This window comes from Procambarus clarkii, chromosome 14 (assembly GCF_040958095.1).
Source record: "Procambarus clarkii isolate CNS0578487 chromosome 14, FALCON_Pclarkii_2.0, whole genome shotgun sequence".
In the NCBI taxonomy this organism is placed as follows: domain Eukaryota; kingdom Metazoa; phylum Arthropoda; class Malacostraca; order Decapoda; family Cambaridae; genus Procambarus; species Procambarus clarkii.
The window spans coordinates 33,924,468-33,937,654 of record NC_091163.1 but is presented as its reverse complement, the minus strand read 5'-3'; the positions used below and the strand labels follow the sequence as shown (position 1 = coordinate 33,937,654).

General features: G+C 38.7%; 1 protein-coding gene across 2 annotated transcripts in view; it reads right to left on the bottom strand.

Moving 5' to 3' along the window:
- The window catches only part of Trs23 (trafficking protein particle complex subunit 4-like protein Trs23), an 80,265-nt gene extending 69,766 nt beyond the window's left edge, over positions 1-10,499 (bottom strand). Inside the window, exon 1 of one of the 2 annotated variants that reach the window (XM_045763173.2) lies at positions 10,382-10,499. In XM_045763173.2, the coding sequence (XP_045619129.2) occupies positions 10,382-10,469 (88 nt within the window). In that variant the 5' untranslated portion in view covers positions 10,470-10,499. Of the gene's footprint in view, positions 1-10,360 lie in introns of both variants that reach the window. The other variant, XM_069324453.1, reaches the window with a different exon arrangement.
- Positions 10,500-13,187: the final 2,688 nt, after the last annotated feature.

Sequence of the window (13,187 nt, the reverse complement as noted above, 5' to 3'; positions counted from 1 at the left end):
GCAAAAAATCCAAAAAGAAACAGTAAATCCTTGTGAAGAATTGAGGTAGGATAGTCACTGGGTGCGAGACACTGGTAAACTGAGTGGCGATCGTCGTGCCATCACGCGCTAGGTCGGCCCGTATGCGTATCAACACCCTCGTATCTTGAGGCAACGCTCATATCACGATATAAATTTTCCGAGCAAATCCTGCTCATAACCCGAAAAACTCGTAACCAGGGGCGCTCGTAAGCCGAGGTACCACTGTATGTCTCTGGCAACGGATTACCATCGTATATCGAAGCCCCATTGTATTTCAGTTTAATTCATGCTTTTGATCTCATTTAGTTTCAAGTCTTAGTTTTTAGGCTTTTTCTCACATATTGCCAGAAACACTGTGCATATTATTGGCTTTATTTATTTATTTATACAAAAGTTGTTACATTGTTGTAAAACCTCTAGCACACACAGCATTTAGGGCAGGACCTTCATCCTAATTTTTCCCTAAAATACAACCCACCAAATTGTTTAACAACCAGGTACCCATTTACTGCTGGGTGAACAGAGGCTACAGTTAAGGCTAGGATAAAAAACCCAGGCCAAAGCAATCATGAAGCGCTGGGCGAGTGCTTTACCACTGCGCCACGAGGACTGCAGAAAGGCACAGTATATACTAGCTCTATTTAGAAATCCAACATTCTGTTTGTAACTCAATTTGTATGTGTGTACTTTGACCTGTTATAAACATTATTATTATTATAGTAGTATTAGTATTATTATATGATCACTACATACAAAATAGTAACAGGAGTTGACAAAATATACAAAGGAGACTTCTTGAAACCTGCAAGTTCTAGAACATGAGATCAGACTCAAGGTAAGGAAACAAAGATAAGGAAAAAAGATCAGAAAGTTCACCGTCACAGAGAGTGTGGTAGACGGTTTGAACAAGCTAGGCGAGAAGGTGGTGGTGGTGGAGGCCAAAACCATCAGTAGTTTCAAAGTGTCAAATGAGTGTGCTGGGAAGACAGGTCCTGTAATTACACTATGGTATTACATTTAGGTAATTACATGTCCTCACGCACCCACCAGTCCACACATGTCAGTGAGGTAAATAGATACCTCCTCTCCAGTGTAACACCACAATACACACCTAGTGTATAATACACCACACACACACCTAGTGTATAATACACCACCCCACACACACACACACACACCTGGTGTATAATACACCACACACACACACACACACACCTAGTGTATAATACACCACCCCATACACACACACACACCCCTAGTGTATAATACACCACCCCACACACACACCCCTAGTGTATAATACACCACCACACACACACACACCCCTAGTGTATAATACACCACCACACACACCCCTAGTGTATAATACACCACCACACACACACCCCTAGTGTATAATACACCACACACACACACACCCCTAGTGTATAACACACCACCAACTTTGGAGTTGCAAGATATAATCCAGCTTAGGGTCCCAGATATTGTTGCATTATCAGAGACGAAACTTGAAGGAAATATAATAAATGAAGTCATATTCCCAAGAGGCTACTCAGTTTGGAGAAATGACAGGAAAACTAGGAAGGGAGGAGGAGTGGCTGTACTGGTGAAAAAACACCTGAAGGTAAAAGAGTTAATATTTGAAAACCCTCGAGATATTGACATAATGGCATTGCAGGTCTGGAATCAGGATGATAAGCTGATAATTGTAAATACATACAGCCCACCAGCAAGCAACACTTGGACAAAGGAAGAACTGGATGACAAACGAGAGGGCCTCATAATGGTCATGAGAGATATTATTGTACAAGCAGATAAAGATAAATCACGACTGTTGATACTGGGGAACTTCAACTTTAGAGCAATAGACTGGGAGGCCTATGAAGCAAGAACGGAGGACTTTTGGACATGCAGATTTGTGAACCTCATTCTGGAGACATTCTTGTATCAACACATAAAGCAAGCCACAAGAATGAGGGAAGGAGATGTACCGTCAGTACTGGATCTAGTATTCACAAGGAAAGAAGAAGAGATTTTTGACATCCAGTACCTTCCTCCCTTGGGAAAGAGTGATCACGTCCTGTTAGACATTAAATATGCTTTAAGATATCATCTAGAAGAAAATGGAGACATTGAAACGGTTGATAAACTCGATTTAAGGAGAGGCAACTATGGGGAACTTCGAAATTTTTTTAATGAGTGTAATTGGACAGAATTGTTGCTAGGCAGGGAAGTAAATGAAATGTATGCCAAATTTTTAAAACTATACGAGGAAGGCACACAAACATTCATACCAAAACAGAGATGCAGGGCCAGAAAACAGGATTGGTTCGACAGAAATTGTGAGAGGGCAAGAGACCAAAAGACACAAAAATGGAATCAGTATAGGAAGAGGCCAAACCCCCAAACATACCAGCGATACAAAGATGCGAGAAACAACTATACAGCAGTAAGGAGAGAGGCAGAAAGAAATTTTGAAAAAGGGATAGCAGATAAATGTAAAACAGAACCGGGCCTATTCTACAAATTCATAAACAACAAATTGCAGGTAAAGGATAATATCCAGAGGTTGAAAATGGGAAACAGATTCACGGAAAATGAAAAGGAAATGTGTGAAACATTAAATGAAAAGTTCCAAAGTGTGTTTGTACAAAATGAAATCTTCAGAGAACCAGACACAATAAGAATTCCAGAGAACAACATAGAGCGGATAGAGGTGTCTAGAGATGAAGTGGAAAATATGCTAAAGGAGCTCGGGAAGAACAAAGCAGCTGGCCCAGATGGCGTTTCACCATGGGTTCTGAGAGAATGTGCATCTGAGCTCAGCATTCCACTTCACCTGATCTTTCAGGCATCCCTGTGTACAGGAATCATAGCAGACGTGTGGAAACAGGCTAACATAGTTCCAATCTACAAAAGTGGCAGCAGGGAAGACCCCCTCAATTATAGACCTGTATCATTGACAAGTGTAATAGTGAAAGTATTGGAAAAGCTAATCAAAACTAAATGGGTAGAACACCTGGAGAGAAATGATATAATATCAGACAGACAGTATGGTTTTCGATCTGGAAGATCCTGTGTATCGAATTTACTCAGTTTCTATGATCGAGCACAGAGATATTACAGGAAAGAGATGGTTGGGTTGACTGCATCTATCTGGACCTAAAAAAGGCTTTCGACAGAGTTCCACATAAGAGGTTGTTCTGGAAACTGGAAAATATTGGAGGGGTGACAGGTAAGCTTCTAACATGGATGAAAAATTTTCTGACTGATAGAAAAATGAGGGCAGTAATCAGAGGCAATGTATCGGAATGGAGAAATGTCACAAGTGGAGTACCACAGGGTTCAGTTCTTGCACCAGTGATGTTTATTGTGTACATAAATGATCTACCAGTTGGTATACAGAATTATATGAACATGTTTGCTGATGATGCTAAGATAATAGGAAGGATAAGAAATTTAGATGATTGTCATGCCCTTCAAGAAGACCTGGACAAAATAAGTATATGGAGCACCACCTGGCAAATGGAATTTAATGTTAATAAATGTCATGTTATGGAATGTGGAATAGGAGAACATAGACCCCATACAACCTATATATTATGTGAGAAATCTTTAAAGAATTCTGATAAAGAAAGAGATCTAGGGGTGGTTCTAGATAGAAAACTATCACCTGAGGACCACATAAAGAATATTGTGCAAGGAGCCTATGCGATGCTTTCTAACTTCAGAATTGCATTTAAATACATGTATGGCGATATACTAAAGAAATTGTTCATGACTTTTGTTAGGCCAAAGCTAGAATATGCAGTTGTTGTGTGGTGCCCATATCTTAAGAAGCACATCAACAAACTGGAAAAGGTGCAAAGACATGCTACGAAGTGGCTCCCAGAACTGAAGGGCAAGAGCTACGAGGAGAGGTTGGAAGCATTAAACATGCCAAAACTAGAAGACAGAAGAAAAAGAGGTGATATGATTACTACATACAAAATAGTAACAGGAATTGATAAAATCGACAGGGAAGATTTCCTGAGACCTGGCACTTCAAGAACAAGAGGTCATAGATTTAAACTAGCTAAACATAGATGCCGAAGAAATATAAGAAAATTCACCTTCGCAAATAGAGTGGTAGACGGTTGGAACAAGTTAAGTGAGAAGGTGGGTGGAGGCCAAGACCGTCAGTAGTTTCAAAGCGTTATATGGCAAAGAGTGCTGGGAAGACGGGACACCACGAGCGTAGCTCTCATCCTGTAACTACACTTAGGTAATTACACTTAGGTAATTACACCCCTAGTGTATAACACACCACCACACACACACCCCTAGTGTATAACACACCACCACTCACACACCCATAGTGTATAACACACCACCACTCACACACCCCTAGTGTATAATACACCACCACACACACACCCCTAGTGTATAATACACCACCACACACACACCCCTAGTGTATAATACACCACCACACACACACCCCTAGTGTATAACACACCACCACACACACACCCCTAGTGTATAATACACCACCACACACACACCCCTAGTGTATAATACACCACCACACACACACCCCTCGTGTATAATACACCACCACACACACACCCCTAGTCTATAATACACCACCACACACACACCCCTAGTGTATAACACACCACCACACACACACCCCTAGTGTATAATACACCACCACACACACACCCCTAGTGTATAACACACCACCACACACACACCCCTAGTGTATAATACACCACCACACACACACCCCTAGTGTATAATACACCACCACACACACACCCCTCGTGTATAACACATCACCACACACACACCCCTAGTGTATAATACACCACCACACACACACCCCTAGTGTATAATACACCACCACACACACACACACCTAGTGTATAATACACCACCACACACACCCCTAGTGTATAACACACCACCACACACACACCCCTAGTGTATAATACACCACCACACACACACCACTAGTGTATAATACACCACCCCACACACACCCCTAGTGTATAATACACCACCCCACACCCCTAGTGTATAATACACCACCACACACCCCTAGTGTATAATACACCACCACACACACCTAGTGTATAATACACCACACACACACACCCCTAGTGTATAATACACCACCACACACACCCCCCTAGTGTATAACACACTACCACACACACACCCCTAGTGTATAATACACCACAATACACACACCTAGTGTATAATACACCACAATACACACACCTAGTGTATAATACACCACAATACACATACCTAGTGTATAATACACCACAATACACATACCTAGTGTATAATACACCACCACACACACACACCTAGTGTATAATACACCACACACACACACACCTAGTGTATAATACACCACAATACACATACCTAGTGTATAATACACCACAATACACACACCTAGTGTATAATACACCACAATACACATACCTAGTGTATAATACACCACAATACACATACCTAGTGTATAATACACCACAATACACACACCTAGTGTATAATACACCACAATACACACACCTAGTGTATAATACACCACAATACACATACCTAGTGTATAATTCCCCACAATACACATACCTAGTGTATAATACACCACAATACACATACCTAGTGTATAATACACCACAATACACATACCTAGTGTATAATACACCACAATACACATACCTAGTGTATAATACACCACAATACACATACCTAGTGTATAATACACCACAATACACATACCTAGTGTATAATACACCACAATACACCCCTTGGTTCCAAGGGGTTGTCATAGCCAGGGGGTGGTAATTGGGGGAACAAGCTCCCATGACCTATAAAAAGCTCCTGTACAGTGTGCGTCTCCAATAGCCTCTGACAACCAAGTCCAACTCCTGGCCTGCACGGGTGGCTTAGTTTTTAAGTCCAGCGGAACCGCTTTTACTGATAGGACAAGGAGCAAGGGCATGCCTCTGGCGCTTTAAAACCAGTTGCTCGGAGTAAATGGGACTCGATAGCCTGGGAAAGCAGCCCATCTAGGGGAAGGAAAACCCTGATTTTAAACCTCCGCTGCCTTGCGGCCATACCCCTCTTTTGGGAAAGGCTTCAGGAGTCAACCTCGAGGAAAAATCCGGAGTTGGAGCCCCTAAGGCAGTTCGTTGTTGACTTCGACCTCGTTCTGGCAGCTCCTGTGACGGTGCTGAAACCACGTGTATTGGCATTTGCCTTTCCATTGGATAACTTCAGCAATATGGAGAGGGGGGACTTGCAGCATGGGTAACAGCTTGTCCTCCATATCTACTTACCCAGGCTTTGCGCCCTGGAGAGGACACTCCAGCCTCGACAACCAGAGCGCAACTCAATAGTCTCCCGAGACTGAAGGATGCCTACTACTAATACACCACAATACACACCTAGTGTATAATACACCACAATACACACCTAGTGTATAATACACCACAATACACACCTAGTGTATAATACACCACAATACACACCTAGTGTATAATACACCAAAATACACACCTATTGTATAATACACCAAAAATAAACACCTAGTATATAATACAATGAAATACCCACCTAGAGTATAATACACTGAAATACCCACCTAGTGTATAATACACCAAAATAAACATCTAGTGTATAATACACCACAATACCCACCTAGTGTATAATACATTGAAATACCCACCTAATGTATAATACACCACAATAACCACCTAGTGTATAATACACCACAATAACCACCTAGTGTATAATACACAATTCCAAGTATATATTATATAGCATATTAATAAAAATATATATACCATGCGGAGTACCACAGGGTTCAGTTCTTGCATCGGTGATGTTCATTGCCTACATAAATGATCTACCAGATGGAATACAGAATTATATGAACATGTTTGCTGACGATGCTAAGATAATAGGAAGGATAAGAAACTTAGATGATTGTCATCTAAGAAGACCTGGACAAAATAAGTATATGGAGTCCCACTTGGCAAACAGAAGTTAAAGTGAATAAATGCCATGTTATGGACTGTGGAATAGGAGAACATAGACCCCACATAACCTATAAATTATGTGAAAAATCTTTAAAGAATTCTGACAGAGGAAGAGCTATAGGGGTGGTTCTAAATAGAAAACTAGAAAACTATCACCTGAGGACCACATTAATAACACTGAGAGAGGAGCCTATGCTACACTTTTTAACTACAAAATTCCTTTTAAATACATGGATGACAAAATACTAAAAAAAAATTAAAAAAAAAAAAAAAAATTATTCAAGGAAAAGTGCATACATAGTTGATTTACAAACATAATGTTGAATTTATAGATAGAGCTACAGTAGTACACACAATACATAAAGCCACTAATACGCAGAGCGTTTCGGGCAAGGTGTGAGGGGAAAAAACACTTAAACTAAAACTTAATACTAATTTATTTATTTATTTATTTATGCATATACAAGAATGTACATAAGGAATGTGAGGATACAAATATGGTAATTACAGTCTTGTAAAGCCACTAGCACGCACAGCGTTTCGGGCAGGTCCTTAATCTAAGAAAATTTTAAGGAGGTAAATACTTGCAAAATTTATAGACAAAAAATGATAACAGATTACATGGAATGAAAAAAAAGATGAGAGAAAATTATAGGTACAGTATATTAAAGCACATAGGTAGCTATGATTGATTGCAATGACAGCTTAAAATGGTAGTTGACAACAAATTGGTAGGCACAATACAGCAGAAACAATATAAGATTGATTGCAATGACAGCTTGAATGGTAGTTGACAAAAAATTGGTAGTCACAATACAGCATATGGCTAGCACATAAAAGAAGACAGCAATGAACACAATGATAAGGTTGTTTGATATTACATAAAAATTAGGAGATTGGGTAACACTAGGTACAGAGCAAATTTAAAGCTCAGTGTAGGAAACTAAATAGATGAAGTTAGGTACTTTTTGGTTTTGCTTTTAAATAAGGCAAAAGTTTTACAGTTTTTCAATTCACTAGGGAGTGAGTTCCATAGACTACGTCCCTTAATTTGCATAGAGTGTTTACACAGATTAAGTTTGACCCTGGGGATATCAAAGAGATATTTATTTCTGGTGTGGTGATAATGGGTCCTATTACATCTGTCCAGGGAGAGTTTCAGAGCATGGTTTGCATTTAAGAACAGGGTTTTGTAAATGTAGTTGACACAAGAGAATGTGTGGAGGGAGTTAATATTTAGCAAGTTTAGAGATTTAAACAAGGGAGCTGAGTGTTGTCTGAAAGCAGAGTTAGTTATTATTCTGATAGCAGATTTTTGCTGTGTGATGATGGGCTTAAGGTGGTTTGCAGTGGTAGACCCCCATGCACAGATACCATAATTAAGATAGGGGTAGATTAGTGCATAATATAGTGAGAGGAGAGCAGAGTTAGGAACATAATATCTGATTTTGGAGAGTATACCAACTGTCTTAGAGACTTTCTTAGTTATGTGTTGAATGTGGGTGCTGAAGTTGAGTCTCTTGTCTAGGAATAGGCCAAGAAACTTGCCATCATTTTTATTACTGATGTTAATGTTGTCTATCTGTAGCTGAATTGCATTTGATGATTTGCTTCCAAATAAGATGTAGTAAGTCTTTTCGATGTTTAATGTTAGTTTGTTCGTTGACATCCATAAGTGGACTTTTTTTAATTCATTATTCACAACATTATTTAGTGTATGTGGGTTGAGGTTTGAGTAGATAAGGGTAGTATCATCAGCAAACAATATAGGTTTGAGAATATTAGAGACATTAGGCAGATCGTTTATATATATAAGAAATAGAAGAGGTCCTAAGATGCTGCCCTGTGGCACTCCAACGGTAATTGGTAGAGTGGAAGAAGTTGTATCATTGATGGTTACATATTGGTGTCTGTCACTAAGATAGGATCGGATGTAGTCAAGGGCAAGGCCTCGGATTCCATAATGCTGGAGTTTAAGTAAGAGGTAGTTGTGATTAACAGTATCAAAGGCTTTTCTTAGGTCAATGAAGAGTCCAATCGGAAACTCATTTTTGTCAAGGGCTGAGTAGATAATGTCAAGGAGACTAATGATTGCATCATTGGTACTCTTTTGGGACCGGAAGCCAAACTGGCAGGGGCTGAGTATGTCGAATTTTACGAGGTAGGAATAGAGCTGTTTGTAAATAATTTTTTCAAATATTTTTGATAGAATGGGTAGATTTGATATTGGTCTATAATTGTTTATACCTAATTGGGATTAGGTATAAATTGTGTTGAAAAAAAGGAATAAAAAATAAAAAAGGGGGGAACATGGGCAGAAATCAGCCATTGTACAAGTTGGTGAACAAACAGCATTGTTTAAAAATAGCAAGACATGGGTTGTCATTTAGGGGTAAGGTAGGTTACAAGGAGTTAATTAGGTAGTACTTAGTTCTACTCTTAAACTGGTTGTTAGCGGTACAGCCTTTAACATGATTAGGTTAGACATTCCACATTCTGAGTCCCTTGATTTGTAGAGCATTTCTAGTTTGGTTAAGTCGTACTCTTGGAATATCAAATAGGTATTTGTTTCTGGTGTGATGCACATGATTTCTGTTACAACTTTCTAGGGAGCTTCTAAGGTCATGATTGACATTGCAGTTCAGTGTAAAGAAACTGATCACGACTTGTTAGACCAAAGCTGGAATATGCAGCAGTTGTGTGGTGCCCATATCTTAAGAAGCACATCAACAAACTGGAAAAGGTGGAAAGACATGCCACTAAGTGGTTCCCAGAACTGAAGGGCAAGAGCTACGAGGAGAGGTTAGAGGCATTAAATATGCCAAAACTAGAAGACAGAAGAAAAAGAGGGGATATGATCATTACATACAAAATAGTAACAGGAATTGATAAAAATTGATAGGGAAGATTTCCTGAGACCTGGAACTTCAAGAACAAGAGGTCATAGATTTAAACTAACTAAACAAAGCAGCCGAAGAAATAGAAGAAAATTCACTTTCGCAAACAGAGTGGTAGACGGTTGGAACAAGTTAGGTAAGAAGGTGGTGGACGCCAAGACCGTCAGTAGTTTCAAAGCGTTATATGACAAAGAGTGCTGGGAAGACGGGACACCACGAGCGTAGCTCTCATCCTGTAACTACACTTAGGTAATTACATGACACCACAACATACACCTAGAGTATATTACACCATACACACATCTCCATGTTACCAATGCATGTATAATACATCATAATACACCGGGTGTATTATACACCACCATACACATCTCCTGGTGTTCTATACACCACCATACACACCTGCTGGTGTACCATACACACCTGCTGGTGTACCACACACAGGTCTGGGTGTTGACAACGGGCGCTCCGCCTCCCTACTGCTAGACACATCCGGGTTGCGCTCCGTCATGACAGTTATTAACTCCGTATTACACAACAACGTTCCCAGCCACATGTATCAATTTACACATGTGCCTTCGGTCTAGTTATTATTATATAATCAAATGATTTACTCGTGTTTATACACTTTATAAACAAATCTTAATGTTTAGACTGTGTGTTAAATATTGACAAGTATTTACCTGAATTTACCTGAGGGCCACTAGTTGACCACTCCAGTGGTAGCTTCTCGAATCCCAAATAGATGTATTATTATAATATTAAAAGATACATCAGTTTTTAATTGAGTTTTCATAGGGACTTTCCTAAAATCGATTGGAGATCTTTTTTTCTCCGAATATAATAATAATTATTATATACTCTAATTATATACTAAGTATTATATACTATAGATAAGATATGTGACGATACAACCTTCATTTACTCCAGTCCTGACCCCCTTGCTCTAAATGCCACAGTAAATACTGAGCTAGAGAAAGTCCATCTTTGGCTAACTGCCAACAAACTCACCCTTAACATTGACAAAACGTTTTATATTCTGTTTGGCAATAAATCCTCTAATCAGATAAATCTCAAAATAAACAATACCCAAATTTGTAACAAATTAGATGGCAAATTCCTTGGCGTTCTCATCGACCACAAGCTGAATTTCCAGGGTCACATTCTAAATATATCAAAAAAAGTTTCAAAAACTGTTGGCATTCTTTCTAAGATCAGATATTATGTACCCCGCCCTGCCCTGGTTACTCTATTACTCCCTCATCTATCCATACCTCAACTATGGTATTTGTGCTTGGGGTTCTACTACCCAAAATCATTTACGTCCTCTCATTACCCAACACAAAGCTGCTATTAGGACAATATCCAACTCTGGCCCCAGACATCACTCGGTACCCTTACTCAAATCTCTGAATATGTTAGATATTAAGTCACTGCACATTCTCTCTTGTGTATTATACATATATAAAACGCTGAACTGTAATGCCAATCCTGACCTCAAAAGCTTCATTGAAGGTTGTAACAGAACCCATGAGCACCACACCAGGAATAAATACAGTTTTGATATTCCTAGAGTACGACTTAATCAAACTAGAAATGCTCTACAAATCAAGAGACCCAGAATGTGGAATGACCTTCCCAACCATGTTAAAGACTGTACCTCTCTCAACCAGTTTAAGATAAAAACTAAACACTACCTAATAAATTCCCTGTAACCCACCTCACTCCTTTATTGTCAACCCATGTCTGTTATTTTATTTTATTATTATTATTTTTTTTTTTAATCAACACTGTTTGTCAACCTATTGTATTTGTGCTGCTTTTTCAGTCATGTTCCCCCTTTTTTTAATCTTTATTTGTATTTGTTTTCAACACTTTTTATTCTTTATGCTCAATTAGTATTAAGTTCTAGATATTAATGTTTTTCTTGCCCGAAACGCATTGCGTAATAGTGGCTTTAGGCATTGTATGTACTAGCTCTATCTATATATCAATCCATTAATGTAACATCACTTGTATGTATGTACCTTACCTGAATAAACATATTTATATTTATTTATTTTATTATATATACTTCCTGTTATGCCCTCACAATAACGATTATATTTCGGTCTTTCTCAAGGCATATAATATTGTAGGTTTCATTTGCGTTTCTCTGTTAATTACACAATTAAGTATCCCCCCCGGTTGTACATTAATATGTACAATGAAATTAATATGTATGCAATGAAAGTAGAAGTAGAAAGTACTACTACATTCGGAAAGGAAGTAGAAAGTACATCTACATTAATAACCTTCCAAATGCCTCCCAACACCTCAAATCAATTCTATTTGCTGACGACACGACCTTCATTTACTCCTGTCCTGACCTCCTTGCTCTAAATGTCACAGTGAATACTGGGCTAAATAAAGTCCATTTCTGGCTAACTGCCAACAAACTCATCCACAACATTGACAAAACTTTCTATATTTTTGTTTGGCAATAAATCCTCAAATCAAATAAATCTCAGGATAAACAATACCCAAATTTGTAACAAAGTATATGGCAAATTCCTTGGCGTTCTCTTTGACCACAAGCTGAATTTGAATATATAAAAAAAGTTAAAAAAAAAGTGTTGGCATTCTTTTTAAGATCAGATTTTATGTACCTCGCCCTGCCCTGATGACGCTCTATTAATCTCATTTTTTTTTTTGAGATATATACAAGAGTTGTTACATTCTTGTACTATCCTTATCTCAAATATGGTATTTGTGCTTGAGGTTCTACTATCCAAAATCATATACGTCCTCTAATTACTCAACACAAAGGTGCTATTAGGACAATATCCAACTCTGGCCCCAGACATTACTCGGTACCCTTACTCAAATCTCTAAATATGTTAGATATTAAGTCAATGCACATCCTCTCATGTGTACTCTATATATTTAAAACTCTTAACTGTAATGTCAATCCTGATCTTAAACGCTTCCTAGAAGGTTGTAACAACCCATGGGCATCACACCAGAAACAAATACCTATTTGATATTCCAAGAGTGTGACTTAACCAAACTAGAAATGCTCTACAAATCAAGGGACTCAGAATGTGGAATGTCCAACCTAATCATGTTAAAGGCTGTACCGCTAACAACCAGTTTAAGAGTAGAACTAAGTACTACCTAATTAACTCCATGTAACCTACCTTACCCCCTAAATGTCAACCCATGTCTTGCTATTCTAAACAATGCTGTT